We start from the raw sequence: 25,630 nt of genomic DNA, 5'->3' as shown, positions 1-25,630 counted from the left end.
CTTCCGATAAACTACAAGTTTAATATGCGTTGGAAAAGTTCTTAGCTAAGTACCAAGAATTTCCAGTGTTTCATTGCCCATAAATTCCCGTTTGAACTCCTGTGTGGGGAAAACAAAAATGATCTTCAGTGCTCAGAAGATGTGAAATTCCTACAGATCTGTGCCGACCGAGCTTTAAACCCAGGGCAGCAGGGATGCCTGGTCATCCTGTCACTCAGGCTGTGTTTTCTTCATCCAGTCACCGACTCTCTTGAACTTCATGAAATCTTCCCTCTTTTCAGCGACAATTCCAAGTGAAGAAGCAGAAGGAGGTGACTAGATGCTGATTTCAGATTTAAAGTTGTGAGTGAGGCTGTGGTGGAAATTGGAGAAGGAATATAAGATGCTCCACCCAAGTTCGTATGAACAACATTATTTAGCATAACTTAAGAGCCAAGTTCTGTACTTACTCAGGTAATATCACTCAGCCTCGACTTCCTTGCCTGTGAAATTGGGATAGAATATGCCTAACATCTGGGCTGTTAGGAGGGGTTTTGGTTTGTTTGCTTGCTTGTTTGTCTTTAATTGTGGTAAAATATGCATTAACATAGAACTTACCAATTTAGCCTTTTTTGAGAGTACAGTTCAGTAGAATTAAGTACATTCACATTGTTCTACCAACCATCACCACCATCCATCTCCAGAACATTTTTAGCTTCCCAAACTGAAACTGTGCACCCAGTAAACAGTAACTCCTCATTTGTTCCTCCCTCCAGCCCCGGGCAGTCACCACCTAAATTTTTTTTTTTTTTGCGGTACGCGGGCCTCTCACTGTTGTGGTCTTTCCCGCTGCGGAGCACAGGCTCCGGACTCGCAGGCTCCGCTGCCATGGCTCATGGGCCCAGCCACTCCGCGGCACGTGGGATCTTCCCGGACCGGGGCACGAACCCGTGTCCCCTGCATCGGCAGGTGGAGCCTCAACCACCGCGCCACCAGGGAAGCCCCAGTCTCGGTGAATTTGACTATTCCAGGCACTTCACATAAGTACAGTTATACTCTCTGTTTTCTTTCGTGTCTGACTTATTTCACTTCTCAAAATGACTTCAAGGTTCATCCATGTTGCAGCACGTATCAAATTTCCATTACTTTTTGTGGCAGGATAATATTGCGTTGTAAAGTATAGACCATGTTTTGTTTATCCATTCATCTGTCCATGGATATTTGGGTTGTTCACACATTTGGCTATTATGAATAACACTGCTGTGAACATGGGTGTACCGATATCGGTTTAGCTCCCTACTTTTAATTCAATTGGGTATGTACACCAGGTGGATTACTGGATCGTACGGTAATTTTATGTTTAATTTTTTGAGGAACCACCATACCGTTTTGAAATTTTAATAAGAAGTTAGAACCAAGCATTTGGAATCCTCTGAACCTGGCAGTTCAAGCTTGGAATGGAAATAAAACTGGTTTGTCCTTCAGGGTCCCGCCTCTTGTCCAAACTGATTTTACAGGTGAAGTAATCGCCTTTCTCCAAATCAGTGGAGAGGTACTGGCAAGCGAGGGCTCTAGTTAGAGCATGAAATACTTGTTCCCATGGACACATGTTCTTTTCTGACTGTTTTCTTAAACTAGGTCTAGCTAAAACATAAGGTAACCAAACGATAATAGTAATGTATACCTTTGGGACTCATCCTGTTAACTAGCCCTTTCTAGGAGCCAGGATAAGCGTGTCCTGGCCACACTGAGCAAGGGATGTGTGGGGACTGTGTGTTGAGAAAAGGTAAGTGGCTGGAGGGGACACATTGGTTTAAAATGGGAGAAAATTTTAGGTGTCACAAGGACATTTCTTGATGAGATAAAGCAGGAAGAACATTTCTGCCAGAAGGGCAACCTAGAGAGAGAATTGGATATTTATACTAAATGTGCTTATTTGGGACTTTCCTGTCTTTAACACCTCATTTTACATTGAGTTTTTTCCCTTTCTTCTGAGGGCTTCACCCTAAGTCCTTTTCTCTTCTCCCTCCAACAGTCACATCCATCCAGTGGCTTCACGGTTTACGCTGTCCACTCCCAGTTTTCCACCTCCAGCCTAGTGTCTGTTCTGGGCTTCTTTATTTATTCAGCAGATTTTATGGAGTCCTCACTATGGGCCAGGCAGTATTCTAGATGCTGGTCTAGATGTAGATATGGTCCTTGTTCTCGGATGTTGATGTGGAAGTGGGGATGACAGACAGTGCAGGGAGGATGCTTCAGTAGGATGGTCTCGCTGTCCCTGAGAGCTAACATCTGAGCAGACCTCTAATGTCTGTTCAACGTCTCTATCTGGATGACACCAAGCTCTGAAACTCAGTTTGCCCAAAGCTGAATTCATGACCTGCCTCCTTTCCCTGCAATCTGTCCCTGCTCTAGAATATTCTAGAATATTCTATCAAAGTAAGTGATGCTACCATCCTCCTAGGAGTCATCTGTAAGAACTTCCTCTGCCACCAACTCCTGTCCATTTTACCCACTGTGTATTTCCTGAATCTGTCCTCCTGTCTGTCTTTACCACCATCTCTGTCATCTCATGCCTGGACTACGACAAAAGCATACCCCTCACTCGATAACCACTCTTGCTGTCTCCTCACTGCAGCCAGAGGGATCTTTGAAAAAAGTACATCAGATCATGAGCTCCCCTGTGAGGACCTTTTAGTGACTTCCAGTAGCTCTTCGGTTAAAAGCTGGATATGTGATCCAGGCTCCGCCTTCTTACCGGATTCAGATTCACCCAGCATCACTGCCACCCTTTGTGCCCCTGTTTCTTGACTTCACCATCCTTCAGACCACTGACGAGTTCATCCTTCCTTTCCATCTCAGGGCCTTTGCACGTGCCGCTCCATTTCCCCAAACACTCCCCACCCCATTCACCTAACTAACCTCATCCTTCAGGTTTTAGTTTACATATGACTTTGTGGAAGAGTCTTTCCAAACCTTCCCCACCCCCAGATTAAGTTAGAACTTATTCTTTTCTTGTACTTTTCCTCCATAGTAGGCTTGAGGATATTCATCCAACCACTAAAGAGATAATCTATCAGACAGCTTCTCTGAGCCAGGTGCTCGTAGGTGTTGGGATATATCAGTGAACAAAACAAAAGAGACAGAATCCCTGTAGACCTACATTCTAACAGATGAGACTAAATAAATAAACAAACATAATAAACCCAGAAATGGGATAGTTTATTAGAAGGTGGCCTGGGCTCTGGAAAAAAAAGAGAGCAAGTTGGAAAGTTGGGCAACAACGATGGTGGGGGATTTGGTTGCCATTATGTCTAACTGTGGATAATTTTAAGTGTTATATATGCTTTTCTTTTTTTAAAGATTTCAAATGACTTAATTATTTCTTTTAAAATATTTTTATTTATTTGTTAGTTTGTTTATGCCTGCGTCGGGTCTTAGTTGCGGCATGCGGGATCTTTCGTTGCGGTGCGCGGGGTTCTCTAGCTGTGGTGCGCGGGCTCCAAAGTGCGTGGGCTCAGTAGTTGTGGCGCACGGGCTTAGTTACCCCGCGGCATGTGGGATCTTAGTTCCCCGACCAGGGATTGAACCCAAGTCTTCTGCATTGGAAGGCGCATTCTTAACCACTGGACCACCAGGGAAGTCCCAAGTGTGATTATATGCTTAATGTCTTCCTTGCTAAATGTTTCATTCCACTGGGGCTCACGTGGTGTAGTCTTCTCCAGGCACAGAGGAGGGTCTTTTGAATGAGATGAATGAATGAATAAGTAAATGAGTGAATGAACAAAGAAATGTGAAGACAGAGAAAAGAATGGCCTGGACCTCGACCCAGGCACTGGCATAGGAATGGAAGAGTAGATTTAAGAAATACTTCATGCAAGAGCAGGCAGTGGTGTTCGGCCACCCGGTTGACTGGACGTGCCCTAGTGCAGGGCAGCAGTGTGCCTTACTGGCATGGAGGTTACTTACTGGGAAGATTGGTGCCATGTGACCATGAGCTGCTGCTTTAGGGCAGCTGGACATGTCCAGCGAGCATAGCCTTCTCAGTGCTTCACTTGAATAGCAGTGGGGGCTCCATTCCAAGAAACACAACTTCAGGTCACTCAAGGAAGAACCCCACCTCAGTTTAAAAGTAAGTGTCTCTTGCCTTTGCTAAGCTTCCAATCCATTTAGCTTTCTCCTTGTGCCCCAGTGATTCCTTCCCTGTGACAGGAAAATCAAGTAGCACTTGATAGAAATATGAAAACACTGTCAGCTCAGATTACCTCCACCTACCTCGTTCTGCATGTTCTCCACTTTTTGTACTCTTGATCTGGAAATACATAACTGCCAGCTGAGCTAGTAATCGAACTATATAATCATGGACCACTTGCTGCCTTGCTTTCCTCTCTCTCTCCCTCTCTCTCCGCTGTTCAGTAGTTTTAAAGTTACAATACCCGTGCCACCACTTAAATTTTTTTTCACAAAATTGCTAACTTGAATTAAGTGTGCCCTGTGACTTTTTTCTGAAAGAAGCCAAGTTCTGAGTATCCCCTAGCTCACAAGCAAAATGATTTTTGCCCACAGTGCACACTTGCATCAGCACGAAGTCATTCCCAGATGAATATTTTATGACTGCAGCCACTGTAATTGCACCCCATGTAGCTGGAGGTACATGTAAGCAGAACTGGCTAAGGGGGTAGGGATGGAAGGATCCAGATGAGGGTGGGGCAAGGAAGGCGGATCAGCCTTGGGCTTTGTTTTTGAGACTAATCCTGGTGCTTTTCCATTTCAGATGAGATTAAGTGAGGATTTCTTCCTCTGTTACGTGATTTTTCTGTTAGGATTGTTTGCAGACCCCTCTGGTCCCTCTGTCAAACTGTCATTATCCCAGAATTAAAATTTTGACTATTTATACACAAAGGTAAAGGATCTCACCCATCTTCAATATTGGTTCTAAATTTCTTTTGGCTCATTTGGGGACCTTGTTCTGTGATGGTTTTACATTTGTCTAGAAAATGCCATCAAAGACTAATTAACAGTGTCAGAAATATACCAGATTAAAGACTTCTCTTAGGACCACACTTTTAAAATCCCAGGCTCTACCCTTTGGGATTTGAAGAAGCCAGGAGAGCACAGTTCTGTGGTTCATGGACTCATAACTGCTGTGTGAAGCAGAGCTGTCAGCCAGAGCCTGGGGGCGGTGGGGTAGAAGGTAATGGGCGCTCCAGGTGCAGGGACACTGATTTCTAGAAGATGGATCGATCCCCAGGAATCACTCACCCCTCCAGGCCGCCAGACAGCTGAGGTTCGGGAACAGCCTTCAGTTTCTGGGCAGGCTGTGTTGAATTGTTGAAAGGACTTGGATTTTGGAATCAGACTCGAATTTGAATGCTGACTATGCATTTATTGCCTTTGTAATCTGTCCTGGCTCAAATAACTCAGCCTTAGTTTCTGCTTTTGCAAAATGAGCAGCAGATTGCACAGATTAAATGAATGCGTCTGTGTAGGTGTTTAGTAAAAGTCATTTGTCTGGTATTAGCCCTTGGCCATTGTTAGTTTCTGTTTCCTGCAGGCCTGGGCAGTGACAGGGGTCTACTCCTGGGAGGGGTTTGGAGCATTAGCATCATATCAAGCAGTAAATCAGAGGCAAAGGTCCTTGTTGGGGATTCCAGCTGTGAGGCTGTGGTTTGTAAAATGACAGGGCAGTGAGCCAGTGGGGAGCCCAGTGACCAGCACGGGTGTATCGCTGTGTCTGCCAGATAGCAACTTGGGGAGCAGGAATCTGGTGGCCAACACTGGACAGCTTGTCCTGGCATTGAAATGGGCCCCGTTGCCACCTCCTATAGGGGAGCTTGGTGAGCCTGAGCCCCCATGCTGACTGTTCAGGGCAGGAAGGGCCACAGTGTGGGGCATGGGCCGAGCCTGGACAGAGGGGCGAGGAAGGCAAAGCACCAATAAAGGGAAGAGGGCATCATTATATTTTATTGTCATCACTATATTTTCATGTCCTGTTTCTTTAAGGTCTGCAAATGCATATGGCTTTGAGAACAACTGTCAACAGAATAGACGGGTATTTCACTTCCTAAAAACAGGGAAGGAAAGAAACAGAAGACTTAATTCTGGTGTTTAAAAATGTTTGACATTTTGCAAGAAACAAGCAGCATCTCTAGTACTGTGGGACTCTTAAGTGGTTTGTAATCACCATGACTTTTCTCACTCTTAGTTGATCATAAACCAGCTTTATCTGCTTTGGAATGAACTTTCCTCACACCTCATTCAGGATCCTACCAGGCTTGGAGTTGGTCCAAATCAGGGCTCATTAGCACATCTTAGCTCATTAAAGACTTGTCCAAGCAGGTATTCTCAACCCAGTGATGGCTCATCAACAGTAATATTGGCCCCTCACCTGCTTCTAAATGCTTCCTCTGAAGTTGCCTTCTTCTGGTCAGACCTTCACTGTTGCAAAACAGTTGATGTACCCAGTACTGTTTACAGTAGATATTACTTAGGACCCTTACTTTGTCTTATTGATCTACTAAAACAGCTTTGAATTGCGTCTTTGTTTCCAGCCTTGCCCCATTCCACAGCCATGGCCATCTTTCTAAAATGTATACATGACCAGGTCATTCCTTACTGAAACCCCTCGGTGGCTTTTTGTTGCCTTCAGGATCAAGTCCAAACTCCTTCCTGCTACCATGGGGCAAGTAGATGTACATGCAGAGGACTTGGGGACCTCAGGGCAAAATGTTATTACCATTATCTGCAAACCTTCCCAGGATAGTTCACTGCGGTTGTAACACTTAAGCTGAGTTTTAAAGGATGAAACAGAGTTCACCTGGCAGGAGGGGAGTGGGAAAGGCATTCCAGATAGAGAGAACCACATGCTTAAAGGCAACAAAGCAAAAAACATCATGGTATATTCATAGCATGATAAATAGTCTAATATCAGACTTTAAGATCCAGGGAGGGAGTGGCCTTCCTTGGTCTACTAAGGAGCTTGGATTTCCTTTATAAGAAGTAAGGGAAAGCGGCAGGGGGTGGTGTTGGTGGTGGTGTGATGAATTGGGAGACTGGGATTGACATGTATACACTGATGTGTATAAAATGGATGACTAATAAGAGCCTGCTGTATAAAAAATGAATTAAATTAAAAAAAGATGAAGTAAGGGTTCATTGAAAATGATTAGTTTTGTTTTTGAGAAAGAGGAGGATGTGAAAGACTGCAGAAAGAAGGTAACATTCAGTGAATATCTACTGTGTGTCAGGAACCCTGCTAGATGCTTCGTCTAGGTTATTTCTTCTGATTTGCACCAGAACCCATTTTATAGATGAGGAAATGTAGATTCAGAAGGACTCAGCCTTTTTTCTGAATCACTCCAGCTTATGTGTGGTGAATCCATGTGCTTTCCACTAGGGTAGCCAGCTCAGGGCATCAGGGCAACATCTGGAGTGTCCTGGCCTGTCCTTGCCTCTGCTGCAGCCTCCCTTACCCTGGGGCCCATCTCCATGCAGCACTGTGCTGGGCCAGCTCTTCACGTCTACTTGGCTGATGCACTAGCTAGTAGTCTCTAGGAGTTTGCTAGTGTCACCTGGCAAACTACCACCAACTTATCCACTTAAAACAATACCTGTTTATTTGCTCACATATGGCAGAGCTGAGTTCTCTGCTCAAGGTCTCAAAGGCTGAAGTCAAGGTGTTGGTTGGGCTGAAATTCTCCCCTCCAGGCTCTGGGGAAGAATCCACTTCCTAGCTCATTCAACTGTTTGCGGAATTTACTTCCTTGAGGTTGTAGGACTGAGGTCCCCTTTTCTTTCCAGCTGTCAGTGGGGAACTACCCTCAGCAACCAGAGGCTGCCCACATTCTCTGCTACTGGTCCCCTCAACCTCCAAGCTGGGGATGGGGTGTTGAATCCCTCGAGTGCTTTGAATCTCTGACTTGCTCTTCTGCCTCCAGCCAGAGAAAATGCTGTGCTTGTAAAAGGCTAGTGTGATTAGGTCAGGCACACCCAGGTAACTCCCTTTCCTAATAGCCAATGTGCTGTATAATGCAACTTACTCACGGGAGTCAAATCCCTCAGACTCACCTTCCTGCGGATTGTGCAGGGCATGTACACTGGGGAACAGGGCTCTTGGAAGACATTTTAGCATCCAGCTCACACACATAGAATTTGCCTTTATTTAAAAAAAAATTTTTCCTCCTTGGAATAGCCCAGGATTTCGTTCCTATCTGCTGCCTAACACTTTGCCAGAAGTCCCCTTAGGGAAGGAGACCTTAGCAGATGTTGCATTTCATTGATATTTTAGGAAACAATTTATTCCACTTCTGCTTCAGCCCCTAGGCAGCAGGCGGGCCCATTCTTTGGTTTTCTGTGCACACAGCCTTCGGTGCCGTGTTCAGAGCAGAACACAAAGAAGGTTCCAGTCCCCATTCCCTGTACCTACCTGGCCCAAAGCTACTGCCAATTAGTTAAGGCGAAGCTTTCTTGGAATTCTGTGCCCGTCAGACACATGTTCTGACTAATGCAGAATTCAGATTCTGCTACTGATTGAAATGCTTCTGCTTATAAACCTTAATTTATGAATTTTCAGCTCTATGAGTAATATACTTATTTTTTATTTACAAACATTTTTCAACTTTATGAATTTCTAACAACAACAAAAACAAGAAGTGAAAGAGAATTCATGAGCCGTCAGTTCCTCAGTCTGTGGGAGAGCAGGCAGGAACGGATGCTGAACATGGCCCAGTGCAGACATGGGACTTCCTGCCCTTTGGGGTTGCAGGGTGACCCCAGGTGTTCACCCGTGCCTGGTTTGCACCTAACGGTTACCCAGCATAAGACATCGCCATTGTTGGAGGAATGGAGAGGAAAGCCCTTGGAGAGAGGACATGCAGAAGAGTTGAAACTCACAAGCATGAGCTTGGGATCAGAGATTCATAAAATCCAGAAGCCAAGAGACAGGCCTGGCTTCACTGCTTTAGGCTTAGTGTGGAGGCTGCTAGCAGCATCCTTGAGAAATTTCCCTAAGGGAAGTGGTCACCTGAAGTCTTTGCTCACATATCATGAACTTTGAGGGATTTAAAGGGGTTGTAAGGTTCATTTACGAATCCGTTGACGATAATTTTCAAAAACCAGTTTGAATAATGTTTGCCTGAGTGATTTCATGATAGGTTTTTCAATATTTGTGATTTTATTTTGCATAGATGATGGTTGAACAACAGGTACCAGTCATACCTTTACCCGTAACAATGAATGGAAATAGGGATTTCAATTCTGAAATTTATATTGGGAAGGACTTTGAGGAGAAGGATTGTGTCCATAAACTAAGGAAGAGCAAATGGTTTTCAGAGGCCAGGAGAGGGGAGCCTACCATTTATTTAGTGCTTGCTGCATATGAGATACTCTACACATGATTTTGTGGTCCCAGCAGTGCTTGCTCTTCTAATGTTACAAATGAAGATGGCAGGGGAAGAAAAAGTTAGTGACTGTCGCAGGGTTGCCGTGTTCTCAGTGCGCAGCGCTTACCACGGGCCTCAGCGACCACAGTGCCCTTTCACTGGAGCCAGAAAGGCACAGCCAAAGCAAAGCAAAGGATTCTTTTTGTTTTGTTTTGATTCATAAGTCCAGTAATTATAATGCTTTAAAAACTGTTTATTTCTCTCTATAACCCTAGGATTCTTCCAAGGAATGACGAATTTGCCATTCAACCATGATGATTTAAACTGCTTGAAGAGCATTACCATCTGTTTTCTACTGAGGTTTCCCCATACAATTTCAGTTGAAAACAGTTGCTATTTATGTTATTTGGACATTAGTACAGCTCCTGGGGGGTTCATGGTTTTGGACCAAGGCTGTCAGAATCAGGAAGATTTCAGTACATTTTCCCAGTTTCTGATTGAGACAGATGAGGGTATTACATATGGAAAGCAGGAAAGGTCCATTACTTGACAGGCACTAAAGCATTGTTGAATATTGAAGGTATTTTTTACAGCCCTAGTTTAGCTAAAGAAGTAACCAAAAGTTAGCTATCAAGAATTATTAAAGAATTAGCTTAGCTATAAAGCTAACCCAGCAGAAGTTTAGATGTTACCAGTCTTGTTTTCCACTAAGACAAGTAAGTACTGTCTTTTCACTAAATCGTTCAGTCTTTCATTCAACTAGAGCAGTGGTTCTCACTGGACATGGTTTTTGCCCATAGAGGGCATGTGACAATATCTGGAGACTTTTTTTTTTTTTTTTCCCGGTACGCGGGCCTCTCACTGTTGTGGCCTCTCCCGTTGGCGGAGCACAGGCTCCGGACGCGTAGGCTCAGCGGCCATGGCTTACGGGCCCAGCTGCTCCGTGGCATGTGGAATCTTCCCGGACCGGGGCACAAACCCGTGTGCCCTGCATCGGCAGGTGGACTCCCAACCACTGCGCCACCAGGGAAGCCCCGGAGACATTTTTTGATTGTCACAACAAATCAGATTGGGGATGGGCAGGGGGAGAGGGTGCTACCGGCATCCACTGGGTAGAGGCCACCAGGGATGCTGCTAAACATCCTACAATGCTCAGGGCAGCCTCCACAGCAAAGACTTATCCAGTCCAAGAGGTGGATAGTGCCCTGCTGGAAAACTCTGGGCCAAAGGGAAAGAATAATGAAGTTGTCATTGAGGAACAAAACCAATACTATGTTGAAAGAGAAAAAAAAAAAAAAAAAAAAAAAAATAAAAAAAAAAAAAAAAAAAAAAAAAAAAAAAAAGGCAAGATAACTACCCTCTTGGACCCTAAAGGAAGAGGGAGAGTTTTCTAGCTCCCTGGAGGGGAGAGAAAATTCTTACAGTTCAAGGGATGAATATTATTTGGATTTACAAGTTGGCGAACCTCCTAAAGCCAATAGGCTGGGTTTTTGTTGTTGTTGTTGTTGTTGTTTTTGTGGTACGCGGGCCTCTCACTGTTGTGGCCTCTCCCGTCGTGGAGCACAGGCTCCGGACGCGCAGGCTCAGCGGCCACGGCTCACGGGCCCAGCCGCTCCGCGGCACGTGGGATCCTCCCGGACCAGGGCACGAACCCGCGTCCCCCGCATCGGCAGGCGGACTCTCAACCACTGCGCCACCAGGGGAGCCCCGCTGTTCATTTTTTAACAGGCTGTTCAATTTCTTCTCCCTTACAGGTTTCATATTCTCCAGAAACTACTAAGTAGAAAGGGTTCTTTTTCAGAGGGCAAGAGATCCCGGCTAGAGGTACAATTCTGACTTCTTCTAGCAGCCCCTGAAGGGTTTATAAATATATAGGAAAGCAGGTTAGGGCTCAGTTGCAATGACCCACTTTTCAACATTTGACTTGGTTTCTCAGGATTTGGACTTGGTTTTGCTGCCAGACTGTGGCTTACAGAAGCAGTGTTCGACTCATGCATTCCTCGGTTGCTTCAAAACAATTAATTAAACAGATCTGTGACACAAATAGCAAACTATATTAGAGCCCCAAATCCAAGCTATGGAAGTGGAGCACCTAACCTTTCTTATTGCTCTATTAATAAAAGCCAGTAGATAAGCCCTTGATCATTTCTGTAATTTCTTATACCTTATTAATAACTTCAGCAGAATTTAAATTGAGTTCAGATCAGATGCTCTTATCTTTTAACAACTCCCATATTAAACATATAATTAAAATGCTCCAGTTTAACTATTTTCCCCAAGGTATTAACTACTAAAAGATTCACACAGTAATGAACCAGGGTATTCATGGATGAGGCCTCAAGCTTTTAAGTACTTCAGATAAGGAAAAGGGATTTATTACAACTGGTCTAATTGATATAAAAGAGGAATGGTAAGAAGTTGCTTTTAATACTCAAAAGTCTCTTGAAATACCGTCTTAGCCCTTGGTCTTTTAAGTCACTAACCTGCATCAATATTTGACCATGTTCTCTCCTTTGGGAATGTGACTTGGTAAATATTAAAGAGAATTTCTCAAGTCAGAAAGAAGCTTTAAGTCACTTATGTGCTGGGAGTTCAAATGTCCTGGGCTGGGTGACGCTGGCTTTTATCTTCCATGATTACATCTATGATTTTAAGAGAGATGGTATGATCACCCCTGGCCTTTGCTCTCTGTGTTAACCAGCTTGGTTTTTCTTACAGTAGCTCTGTTCCCTAGAGGGGAATTAAGAGAAGATGTTATAGAGAAGATGGCATTTAATGAGGCTACGAAAGACCGGAAGGCTTGCCCACGTTGCAGGATGTCACAGATGGAAGGGGAGGGCGCCACTCATACAGGCCCACTCTCGCTTTAACATTTGTGTTCCTGGACTGGGAATCTCACCTTACCAGTTCAGCTGCACCCATATTCCCCCTGTTTCCTGAGCAGACATTAAAAAAAAAAAGAGGACCCTCTTTGCTATGTATTAGAATGAACTCCAGGAAGAGATGAGGAAGCTTTTCTGGAGAGTCTGGGTGGGGAGGAGGGGGGTAGAGAGTAGGGGGACAAAGGTGGGTTTTTTTTTTTTTTTTAACCTTTGTGATGATTTAATTGTGATCATTGTTAAAAGAAGGAAATCTTGGGAAAGTATGCCTAGCCCTGGGGCACGGCGAAAACTACCTGTTGAAGCAGTGGGAACGTGTGAAGGTGGAGATGGCTGTCAGTGTTGGCGTCCGCTAATCTGCTTCCCTTATTGATCTGGTGGAGTTAGGGCTGTCTTGAGGGTATTTCCATAGGGCTTGCATGGAACAGGATTTCATAAAACAAGGTGCCATTAGGAGTCACGGGGGACAGATGGGGCACTTGACAAAATGACAGCTGATGATACTTGTGATGACAGCTAACATTTATTGAGTACCAGGCACTTTGCAAAGTGATCTGTATGTATTTTCTCATTTAATTCTCAGGTTGGGAATTCCCTGGTGGTCCAATGGTTAGGGCTCCGCGCTTCCACTGCAAGGGGTACAAGGTTCGATCCCTAGTTGGGGAACGAAAATCCCGCATGCCGCGTGGCACAGCCAAAACAAAACAAAACAAAAAACAATTGAAGAAAGAACATAATTCTCAGGTTAACCTAATGACAGAGGGTAAATAAATAAGCCATTTCATAAAAGAGGCTTAATTAACTCTTTAAAGAGAATATTACTAGTACGTTTCACATCAGGTATTGAATTTAGGCAGAACCTGTGGTGTCTTTGACTCCACTATATGGCACTATTACTATTATTATTCTTAAGACCTTGCTGTCAAAGTCCAGGCAGCAGAGCTCAGGAGGGGAGGCCCTGAAGAAGGAATCCAGAGAGTTTCCGTGGACCTAGAGGAGCCCTCTTCTACCCAGTACCTGACCTAGAGAAGTGTGTTCTACTGCCTGATTAGGATGCTGTGTAATCCAGCATCCTAATCAAGATGCCATGATGATTAGGATGCCATGATGTCCTCTGGTCCAGGGCTGGAATCATTTACTAGATTCCTGGAGTACTGTGTTGAGGAAGATGCTAAGGCCAGCCCTGGGTTAGTGAGAAGTTAACATCCACTCTCGGTGAAGTGGGAGTAGTGAAATGCATGCCATGTGTTTCTCCTTCTTTCACTAGGACTTAGGCTACTGGGGAAAGGTGGATAGAGGAAGAACCATGATTCTTTAGAGCTGCCTCTTCAGAGCCAGACTCCACTTACTGCCTTGGAAAGATGTGAAGCCATGAGATGTTGGTGGTTGGAAGAAAAGACAAGAGACAATAGGCTGATAAGGCTGATGGGCTTTGAATGAGGCTCAGTGTTGGGTTAGTGGGTGTAATGTCAGTGTTGCCTTTACTAAGGGCTTATAGGTGCCTCATACTGTCCTAAGCACTTTATTCTAAACGTGTAATAACCCTTTTAATACAACAACTCTAATGAGTAGGTACCACTCTTATCCCCATTTTACAGTTGAAGAAATGAGGCACAGAGAGAATGAACAACTTGTCCAGGACTTGAACCCAGGCAGTCTTAACCACTTAGCTGTTATCCTCTCAAACTTTATGAAACCCAGAGATGAATGTGTAAGATGAGACTAAAGCAAGTACTGAAATGATATAGAGGAAAAGTATTAGGTAAATGATACCCTCTCTTGGGGAGAGGGGTAGGGGTGCTTGGGCAAAAAGACCCAAAAACCGTTAAATTCTGTTTATCTTTCTGTGTATTGTTTTAAAAAATGTTTGAAAACCACCGCACTACCATAGACAGTCCCCACCTTTTAGGCAACCGATGCCCCACCTTGGCCGTGCTCAGTGTGACTGCATTCATGGGAGCTGTTGAGGAGAGAGTGAAGCTTTTAGTGTCTCTGGGCTCAGAAATTGAGGAGAGTTGACTGTGAAAGGAAGCGCTGACCCCATGGGGCAGGTTTGCACTCAGTACTTTGTTCATACAGCAGATACTTCTGAAGTGTAGCCTTGTTTATGGCGGGGCAGGAATTCACAGGGTAGAATCCTGCCTGCCTGGAGTTTGTACGGTTCTTGATGTGATGGTGGGAATTGAGGTGGGAAAAATACGTTGGGACCAGATAATGCAAGAATTCGAGGGCCACAAAGAAGAGTTTGGAGTTTATGTGGAAGACCACACAGAGGTATAGGGAGGCAGATGCACTGAATGAGGGAATAGGGGAGGAGGGGGAAAGAGGGGGGGTCCGTGCCATGGTGTCCCCGACAGGTGCTAAGGGGCTGACCTGGGTGCCCGCAGGAGCAGACAGGGATTTAAATTTGGAGTCTGAAATGGAAATGGAAGCTCACTGACTTGCACTGGTTGACAGAAGGGAGAGAGTCGGGAGGATTCTGACGCTTTAATTCTAAGTTTCTAGAACAATGATGGTCATTAATAATCAAGAATAAAGGAGGGCGGGGGCCAGTGTGCAGCTGAGAGAAATGTTTGCTTTAGACGTTACCTTTTCCCCAACCTCTCCACTTAAAGTACCCCTTTCACCCGTGAGTTTGTCCTGCTCCTGTGTTTCTTTTGTAATTGGTCGCAGTTTGAGATGATTTTGTCTGTCCCTGTCTGTGCTCCGGGTGCCCCCCCACTGGAATGTAAGTGCTGTGAAGACAGGACCACATCTGTCCTGTGCCTCATGCCTGGGGCAGAGCGTGGCACAGAGAATGCTTAGTCTCCTTCATTTTGACAAAGATATTTCTTTGCCGAAATGGTAAGCTAGCAGGTTTACTTTAGCTCTTTAGTGAGAAATAAAGCATCCACCTGGGTTAAAATATGCAGGAGGTGGGAAATAAAACATCCAGTTGGTACCTTAATAATTAAACTAAATTTTGCTGCCAGGTGATAAATGCTGCTAAATCAATGAAATATGCATCAATTAGGCAATCACGCAGCCAGAACATTATACAACTTGATTGCCCGGGATTGTTTAAAAAAATGAGTGAAGAGACTAGTTTAATCATTGTAATATGGGTAAATACTCAGAATCAGGAAAACATGTTTCTTCAAGTTTGGCTGTAATGCCTTCATAGCATTAATAACTGATCTGCTTTTCTTCTGCAGCCTTCCCCTTAAGAACCTCATCCTGGTCTGGTTAGTGTTAATTCCTCCTTGCCATTCTTTCTTCTTTTAAAGTTCAGTCTCACGTAGAGAATGGACTTGAGGACACGGGGAGGGGGAAGGGTAAGCTGGGACGAAGTGAGAGAGTGGCATGGACGTATATACACTACCAAACGTAAAAGAGATAGCTAGTGGGAAGCAGCCACATAGCACAGGGTGCTTTGTGACCGCCTAGAGGGGTGGGATAGGGAGGGTGGGAGGGAGGGAGACACAAGAGGGAGGGGACATGGGGATGTATGTATATGTATAGCTGATTCACTTTGTTGTAAAGCAGAAACTAACACACCATTGTAAAGCAGTTATACTCCAATAAAGATGTTAAAAAAAAGAATAAATAAAATTTCTGTGTATATTTACAAAAAAAAATAAAGTTCAGTCTCAGTTATCGGCATTCCCAATAAATGAAGTGGTAACAAGAGCATTGGGATATGCATCACAAACCCTAACGTCTCATCCTGACTGCAGTCATGGTCAGAATGATCCTTTCGAGCAGGTTGGGTAGATACCACTCATTGCTTTGTAGGGGGCTATCAGGGCTCCTGTAAATCTACACTTCCTCCGCCCAGTGCCTCAAGTCCTATGAGGGACTTTCATTCCTTTAGTGCAGGCTTGTCTGGCCTGAATTTGCACGTGGCCTCCTCTGTCTGTGGCGTAGGACCAGAGCCGCTGAGACCCACACCTAATTTGGTGGGAGTAGATGAGAAAAGTGAAGGAATTAGCGATGCCATCCTTCTCACTTGGGAGCTTGGTCCTTCTGCTGTAGTGGATGGGATGCAGGAGTGGGTTCCAGGGGTGTTCTTTTTTGTGTTATTCAAGAGTGTGCCACCAGGAGACAGAAGCACCCTGGGACGGACGGGTTGGGATCTGCTGTAGCCACAATGCAGGGACACTGGATGGGTAGTAGGAATAATCACTCCTGCGTGAGAACAGGAGGTCTCAGGGGAGAGGTGAGAGCTGAATCCCAATTCGAGGAACCCGTTCCAACCAGGGGATCCAGGAAAGAAAACTGATGTATGAGAATTTTTTAATTGATTGACTGATTTTGTAGATAATTCAAATACCATAAAATTCACCCTTGTATGCATAAATCTGGTAGTTGTTAGTATATTCACGAGGTTATACACCATCACTCCTAATTCCAGAACATTTTCATTACCCCCAGAAAGAAACCCTTTACCCATTAGCAGTCAGTCCTCTCTCCCCTGGCCCCCTCGCCTCTGACAATCTCTAATCTATTCTTGCTTCTGTGCTTTGTCTATTCTGGACATTTCATATAAATGGAATTGTATAATATGTCGCCTTTCATGCCTGGCTTTTATTTAGCATAACATTTTCAAGGTTCATCTATGTTGTGGCTTCTATCAATAATTCATTCCTTGTTATGGCTGAATAATATTCTGTTGTATGAGTAAACCACATTTTATGTACCATCCATCTCTTGATGGACATTTGGGTTGTTCTCCCTTTTAAATTGTTATGCATAATGCTGCTGTGAATATTTGTGTATGAGGTTTTGTGTGGACATATGTTTTCAAGTCTCTTGGGCATATACCCAAGAGTAGTACCGCTAGGTCATATGGTAACTCTGTGTTTAACATTTTGAGGAACTGCCAAACTGTTTTCCAAAGAGACTACTCTGTATTACAATCCCACCAGCAATGTATGAAGATTCCAATTTTTCCACATCTCTGCCAACACTTCTTATTGTCTGTGTTTTAATTATATCCATCCTAGTGGGTTGAAAGTGGTATTTAATGCCTTTGATTTACATTTCCCTAGTGACTAGTGACGCTGGCATCTTTCCATGTGCTTATTGGCCATTCGTATCAATATCTCTTCTTTGGAGAAATGTCTGTTCACATCCTGCGTTCATTTTTAATTGGGTTATTTGTCTTTTTATTGTTGAGCTGTAAAATTCTTTATGTATTCTGGATACTAGGCCCTTATCAGATATATGATTTGTAAATATTTTCTTCTATTCTGTCAGTTGTTTTTGCACTTTATTAATAGTGCCCTCTGAGGGACAAATGTTTTTATTTTGATGAAGTCTAATTTATCTGTTTTTCTCTTTAGTTACTTGTGCTTTAGGTGTCATATCTGAGAAACCATAATCTCAGTTTTCTTCTAAGAGTTTTATAATTTTAGCCCTTCCATTTATGTCTTTGATTCATTTTTAATTAGTTTTTGAATATGGTCTGAAGTTCATGACTTCATGAAGTTGTTTTCTTCTTCTGCACCACACGGCTTTCAGGATCTTAGTTCCCCGACCAGGGATTGAACCCGGGGCCATGGCAGTGAAAGCGCCAACCACTTGAACACCAGTCCTAACCACTGGACCACCAGGGAACTGCCAGTGAAAATTTGAAAGACTCAATTGATCAGCTCAGGGTGTTCAAGCATGTGGGGAATGAACTGTAGGAGCTGTCCCTGGAGGAAGAATAAGAAACTGGTTTTCTCCTAGGATTTGGTGCTGAACAAGCATCGTTGTCCTGACAGTTTGAAGAGAAAAAGGTAGAGAGATCAGGTTTATGTGTAGAAATGGACCCAGCTGAATTCTATAACCATGCAGAATATAGGCCTTGCAAATTTTCACACTCTAATGAAGGAGATCTTACTTTCCAAATAGCAAGTCAGTGATGTGATTTGGGTATCTACAAGAGATGGCCCCTATCTGGCAGTGAAGCAGGACTCTGTAGTCCTTTGGTTTTTATGAGCAGAGGAATCCCTTCATACTTTGGTGATGATGATGTGACCTGATATTAATCCTTGAATACTTTCCAAGTTCCTATGAAAAGCTCATTTGCTGTGTTGCTTACCTGTAAGTGTTCATCACAGATGTGATGTGATCTGATATTAATCCTTGAATACTTTCCAAGTTCCTATGAAAAGCTCATTTGCTGTGTTGCTTACCTGTAAGTGTTCATCACAGATGTGATGTGATCTGATATTAATCCTTGAATACTTTCCAAGTTCCTATGAAAAGCTCATTTGCTGTGTTGCTAACCTGTAAGTGTTCATCACAGATGTGATGTGATCTGATATTAATCCTTGAATACTTTCCAAGTTCCTATGAAAAGCTCATTTGCTGTGTTGCTAACCTGTAAGTGTTCATCACAGATGTGATGTGATCTGATATTAATCCTTGAATACTTTCCAAGTTCCTATGAAAAGCTCATTTGCTGTGTTGCTAACCTGTAAGTGTTCATAACTAACACATAAGAGCATACCATGCACCGGACACCACTCTAAATGTTTTTTTTTGAACTAACTCTTGCATCACCTTTTTAAAAATCCACTCGCATTAGCTCTTTTAATTCTCACAGCAGCTCTGTGGAGTCAGTTATCGTGATCGTCACTTATACAGATGAAGAAACAGAGGAGCAGAGAGGTGGGAGGGAGAGGAGGCCTGGTTGTCTTTCCCCTGAGTCCGCACCACTTATCATGTGGATGGTTTGGGACACAGTAGGTTCTGGTTCTTTGGGAATGGGATGACTGATTAGATGCGTGGACCACTCTCACTAGCTGTATCTTCCAGAACATCTTTCTGGCTCACACAGGCACCGTTTATTTCCGGTTGTTTTCTCCTCTTACCAAGCAGTGGTTTGATGTTGTCTGCATTGTTGTGAAGTCCCAGAGCAGTTACAGAATTCAGCAGCCATTTCCAAATTCAGAGTACTTTTCATTTTCTGAATCATGTGTCTTTAAGTACTGGCTGACTTAAGCTGGTTTTCAATGAGGGGTACTATTCACTGCCAAGCTGTCTCCCACAGGAAGGGACAAGAGCAGCGTTCAGTTGTATTGTATTATTTTGTCTTGTTTTATTTTTTGGTAATTCAAGGCCTCTCTCAGAGGGGAGTGCAGAGCTTCCTTGATACTCTTCCTACTTCAAACAGATGAATTACTTCCCAGCCTGGAGAGCAGCCGGAGCTCCAAATTGACATGTTCACTGGATTATAAATTTCATGTAAGAGAATAATGCCAGGCACAAGAGGATTTGATAAAAGAGCATTTGAACTCCACAAATGATACAAAATATTCGCCTTCTTGAGAAACTTTAATAAATTGTTAAATAAAAGGCTCTGTGTGGAAGATTTTATGTTCAGTTCAACTTCCACTACACATTTCAGTGAATAGATTATTCTGGCAGTGTGTCAGCAGGAGGCTGAACATTAGATAATTCCATGTGAAATATTTCTAGTGGCCGAGCCATTGCCATCCCCCCCCCGCAAAAATGTCCTACAACCCCCAGAGATTCTCTGAGTCCTAGGATGGGACTGGTGAGCCTGTGCTATGATTCAGAAGCTAAGACTCACTGTTTTGCAGGTGCTCGGTGTCCCTTTTCTTCATGAGGTTTCGATCAAACACGTGCTTACTTTATTTTCCTGTTGAGGTAACATTGATTTATAACATATAGGTTTCATGTGTGCACCATTATATTTCTACCTCTGTATACCCTACAACGTTCTCACCACCAAAATTTTCGTTTCCATCCATCACCATACAGTTGATCCCTTTTCCCCATTTCACCCTCCTGCCGCCAGCCCCCAACCCGGAGCCCTCTCCTATGGGAACCGCTGTTCTCTGTGTCTATGTGTTTGTTTGTTTGGTTTAGTTTTTTCATTTATTTTGGCTTGGGGGGTATTTGCTTTTTATAATTTCACATATGAGTGAAATCATACAGTGTTTTTCTTTGTCTGACTTATTTCACTTAGCGTAATCCCCTTGAGGTATATCCATGTTGTCTCAAATGGCAATATTTTATCTTTTTTATGGCTGGGTAGTATTACATTGTGTGTGTGTAGGTATGTGTGGTTTTTTTTGTGGTTTTTTTTGCTGTACATGGGCCTCTCACTGTTGTGGCCTCTCCCGTTGTGGAGCACAGGCTCCGGACGCGCAGGCTCAGCGGCCATGGCTCACGGGCCCAGCCGCTCCACGGCATGTGGGATCTTCCCGGACCGGGGCGCGAACCCACGTCCCCTGCATCGGCAGGCGGACTCTCAACCACTGCACCACCAGGGAAGCCCTAGGTATGTGTTTATGTAGCACATCTTCTTTGTCCATTCATCCACTGATGGGCATTTAGGTTGTTTCCGTATCTTGGTTATTGTGAATAGTGCTGCAGTGAACATGGGGGTGCAGGTATCTTTTTGGATTAGTGTTTTTGTTTTCTTTGGACAAATACCCAGAAGTGGAGTTGCTGGATCAAATGGTAGTTCTATCGTTAACTTTTTGAGGAACCTCCATACTATCTTCCATAGTAGCTGCCTCGATTTCCACTCCCACCAGCGGTGCCTGGCGGTTCCCTTTTCTCCACTTACTCCCCAACACTTGTTACCTCTTGTCTTATTGATAACAGCCATTCTGACAGTTGTGAGGTGATGTCTCATGGTTTTAATTTGCATTTCCCTAATAATTTAGTGATGTTGGACATCTTTTCATGTGCCTGTTGGCCATCTATATGTCTTATTTGGAAAAATGTCAATTCAGCTCCTCTGCCCATTTTTTAATATGGTTGTTTGGGTTTTTGTTGTTGAGTTGTATGAATTCTTTATATATTTTGGATATTAACCCATTATCAGATATATTATTTGCAAATATCTTCTCCCATTTGGCAGGTTGTCCCCTGATTTTGTCGATGGTTTCCTTTGCTATACAGAAGCTTTTTAGTTTTCTATAATCCCGCTTGTTTATGTTTGCTTTTGCTTCTTTTGCCTGAAGAGACACATCTAGAAAGATATTGCTAAGACCAATGTCAAAGAGTGTACTGCCTGTGTTTTCTTTTAGGAGTTTTATGGTTTCAGGTCTTACATTCAAGTCTTTAATCCATTTTGAGTTAATTTTTGTGTACTGTGTGAGATAGTGGTCGTTTCATTTTTCTGCATATGGCTGTCCTGTGCTTACTTTTTAATCTGAAATTCAGGATGCAGTGTACTTCCTTTCAGTGGAGTTGCATTATTTTTATTCTGTTTGTGTGGATCAAATGCATTCTCCTAGCCCTGTTTCAAAGTATTTAAAACCTTGCACGGGACCTTCAAAGAACTATAGGGCATAGGTTCTCTGTTAGGAAATCACACGTTCTTTATTTTTCCTTCCTAAATACACTTTTCTTTAGAAACCAAACAAATCTTACCCATTTTAAACAGACTTTCAGAGGGACGAGAGCAGCCATCTCTTACTCTAAGGGGTTGAATAAAACTCCTGAATATTTTAACACTAAAGCCATTTAATAATGTTATCATTTTGATGCAGGCCCTATCTAAATAGAATGTTATGACTATCCTTTTAAAATGATGAAAACAAAACAATTTAATCTTTCACTAAAATTCTGTATACTTCTTCCACCTACCATTGCCTGTTTTCCACAGTAGATGGTCATGTTCCTAACTGGAGAGTTTTATCCCCAACAAGCGGTAATCTCAGTATATTCAGGCTCTCTGTTTAATTTAGTAGATTAGTCCTTGCAGCTGTACCCAGAGGTACATTTAGAAGATTTATCCTTTAATAGGAATAGATGGTGGTGTCATTGTCTTTAAGCGATTACAAATGTATAAACCATAATAGGTTTGAAAAGATATAGAGGAAAAAATTAGACCACAGCCATTCCGGGCATTTAAATCTGACACAAATCCCAGTATATGCCCTATCTTCAGAGCAGTCCATTGTAAACAAGCTGTCCTGTAGACGCAGAGCCTGTTCTGTGTTGAATGGGAAACTGAAATGATCAATAAATATCTGCCTTTGCAGTAAACTGGACTCTAATGCAAGGTCCTCTTAGTTTGGTGAGGCCTCAGCTTTTCAGACCAAAAGCTTCATGAGTTTCAAAGGGATTCTCTGTCTCCATATTCTCACCCATCTACCTTTATCCCAAGCCTCTTCTTCTCAAGGTAAAATCAGCTGGGTTTCAGGGAGCCCTGAATACACTTCCTGGACCAGTGGAGCACATGTGCATTCTTACTCTCGTCTCCCCTGGGTCACTCACACTGTTTCTCACTGTTGCTCATCCTCTGTGAGTTACAAAATAAATGCTTACCATATGTGTCTGCAGCTACACATCCACACAAGCAAATTGTGTGTGCGTGAGCACGTGTGTAAAATCTTCAGAGAAGTGAGGCTGCTCTTGGCTTTTGTGGAGCCCCTGGCATGGGGATTTGAATGACAGACTTCCCTGCGGTGGCTAAAGGGAGCTCTTTTCCACATCTGGTCCCAGAAAAATGCTTTTCAAGGCCACTCACTAGGAGTCGGGTCAAGTTCTAAAGCAGGTGGCAGCGGTAGGATGGTCGGCAATGGCACACGGCAAGGGGGTCCATCCATTTTTCATGAACTTGTACGCTTCCACAGGTTCAACCTTTGGGACTGAAGACCAGCCGGCTCTGAAGGCAGCTCTGCCTTCCAAGGACACACCCAAAGGGGCTGCCCGGGTGGCCCCTCCAGCATCCTCCAGTGTGACAACACCTCGCAGGAGTTTGCTTCCGGCACCAAAATCCACGACCACACCGGCGGGTAAGCCTTGCGCTGTGGAGAAGCTCCGCAGTGGAGAGCCTCTTGTGCGTTAAAGTCTTTTGAAAGTCCTTGGGTAAATCATTTGTTTAGATGGGATGACAGATGAGTTTCAGATGGCGTTTAAAATTAATACTAATGGTACTACCACAAGTTTCAAGACACTTTCATATATTCCTATGTTTAAATTCTCACAACTCCCTCTCACTCCTCTCTGTGACTGGTAACCCATCAGACCACACAGTTTTCATTGCAAAGAAAAAGAGGATCAAGCTGTTTTAGGCAAATTTGGTTCAGGGAAGCAGGTGCTGATGAAATCACTGGAAGGCCAGTAGGAGCGAGCTGCAGACTATGCCCCCGGGAGTGAGTCCCTGATCCCTGGGGGAAACTGCTGCCTCTACAGGGATTCAGGGGCTCCATCCCCCTGCTGGTCCCAGGCCCGCACCACCCATGCTGGGATGCAGGGACCAGCGGCTACCGCAGAAAGCCTTGCTCCCGAGCTCACGCCGCGCCTGCTCTATCCAGACCAGCAAAGCCGATGCCCCGAGCCCTGTGCCTCCACACCCAGGAAGCTAGTGAGGGACACAGGGAATTCAGCTGACGCAAAGGTGTGACAAATGAAGGTGCTGGTCAGCAGCTGAAGCAGCCCGGTGCGGCCCCCGCCCCGCCTTCTCCTCCCAGATCGCAAGCGTGCAGGTTTGCCCGCGGGATGTCCAAGCACGCGGCATGTGGCTTAGCTTTCCATCTTCCGTGCTGTAGGAAGACACACTAAGAGGAAGGAAGCTTGGATGTTGAGCCTGAATCCACAGTAGATGGCTCACCCCTATGGCTATTCATTGCTCCAGGTTATTCTTCTGTGCTCTTATACTCATGTACCAATGCATATACGTATACACACAGATGGGCTCGCGTGAGTTCCTAAAAGTAAGATTGGATTGTACCCATTTTTCTACATGTTACTTTCCTTACTCAAAATATGTCACAGAGCTGCTCTCAAGTCAGTGTATGGCTCATTTTTCAATGGCTGCCTGGTGTGGATATACCATGATCTGTTGAACCATTCCCCCACTGGTGGACATTCACTTTGTAACTGGTGTTTGCTGCTATAAACAATGCTGCAGTACATGTCCTTGGTGGCATTCTTTCTACGGGATTGATCCCCAGCAGTGGGATGGCTGTGTTTGACGCATTAATAGATATGATTAGATTCCTTTTCAAAGAGGCTGCAGTGTTTCACATTTCCACCCATATCCCTGCTAAGGATAGCATTTAAAAATTTTTTTGTCCATTTGGTGGAAGTGTTATTTTAAATTTGTATTTCCCTGACCACTTGCCCTTCAATGGAATACCACCTTGTAATCCCCTTTGGTAAGACTTAAATTGACTTGTTTGGTTTTGCTCTTCCTCAGTGGAGGAAAAGCTCCTGGGGACGGTGACTTGTCCGTTTTATTTAGCACAGTATCCCCGCTGCTGCAGTGTCCCCAGTGACTGACACGCAGTGGCTACTTAGCATAGCATCTATTTGTTAATGGTTGGATACATCAACGAATCAATGAATGAATGTCCCATGGCCTTTGACTCTTGGTTCCAGTTTAACAGTTTGCCCTTGGTTTAAGTAGAAAATAACTAGACAAGCCTGCACTGAGTTAAAATACAGTTGTTGAATCAGTCCTATAGACCAGTGTTTGTCAAATTTTAGTGCATCAGAATCACCTGAAGTGGTTGTTAAAACACTGATTACTGGGCCTCATCCTAGCGTCTCATTAGTAGGTCTGAGGTGGGGCCTGAGGATTCGCATTTCTATTGATCCCCAGGTGGCGCTGCAGATCCTGCTGGTCTAGAGATCACACTTGTGAAACCACTGTTAACAGAAAAATGGACTAGGAATTTGAACAGACAGTTCTTAGAAAAAGAAATGCACATAGCTCCTAGCTATATGAAAAGATAATCGGCATCGCTCATAATAATAAAAACATAAAGTAAAACTACAATAGACTATAGTATCTTACCTGTGAGATGGGCAAACATCCAGATGTTTGAAAACATACACTGTCATGAATCTGCAGGAAAAGAGACATTCTCGTACGTGTACTGGCTGGAATATAAAATAGCTCAACTCCTATGAAAGGAAATGGGCAATATCTAATAATAAAATCACATGTGCATTTTTTCTTTGACTTAGCAGTCCCACCTCCAGTAATCTTTCCCAAAGGTAGACTGGCAAAAGCAGAATGCACGAAGTGATTCATTGCAGCGCTATTTGAAATGGCAAAATACTGAAACAACTCAGCTGTCCATCCATAGGGGACCAGCTGAATGGATTGGCATACATCCATGGAATAAGAAGACTTATTCCAAGTGACTTTAAAACAGTAATTTGGTTGTTCCGTCCTAATAGTATGTACTCTATTTCAAAAAGAATTGCAAAAAAATTCTTAAACTGTTTTTAGTAATTACATTATTGGTGATAGTGTGGCTATTGCAATTCCAAATCTGCTGTTATTCTGAATGTGTGTATTATGGGAAAAATAGGGTATGGGCATTATGGGATAAAGTATGAACTTATCTGAAATTTATCTTTAAAAAGTATTGCCGGGCTTCCCTGATGGCGCAGTGGTTGGGAGTCCGCCTGCCGATGCAGGGG

At 43.7% G+C, this 25,630-nt stretch overlaps 1 protein-coding gene across 1 annotated transcript in view; it reads left to right on the top strand.

Moving 5' to 3' along the window:
- MTUS2 (microtubule associated scaffold protein 2) overlaps positions 1–25,630 on the top strand; it is a 344,092-nt gene that overhangs the window by 156,188 nt on the left and 162,274 nt on the right. Inside the window, exon 4 of the mRNA XM_007471434.1 lies at positions 22,828–22,989. Within this exon, the coding sequence (XP_007471496.1) occupies positions 22,828–22,989 (162 nt within the window). The remainder of the gene's footprint in view (positions 1–22,827; positions 22,990–25,630) is intronic.

This window comes from Lipotes vexillifer, unplaced genomic scaffold (assembly GCF_000442215.2).
Source record: "Lipotes vexillifer unplaced genomic scaffold, Lipotes_vexillifer_v1.1 scaffold543, whole genome shotgun sequence".
Taxonomy (NCBI): Eukaryota; Metazoa; Chordata; class Mammalia; order Artiodactyla; family Lipotidae; genus Lipotes; species Lipotes vexillifer.
Note: the sequence above shows the minus strand (reverse complement) of the source record. Positions and strands in the feature narration are given on the sequence as shown.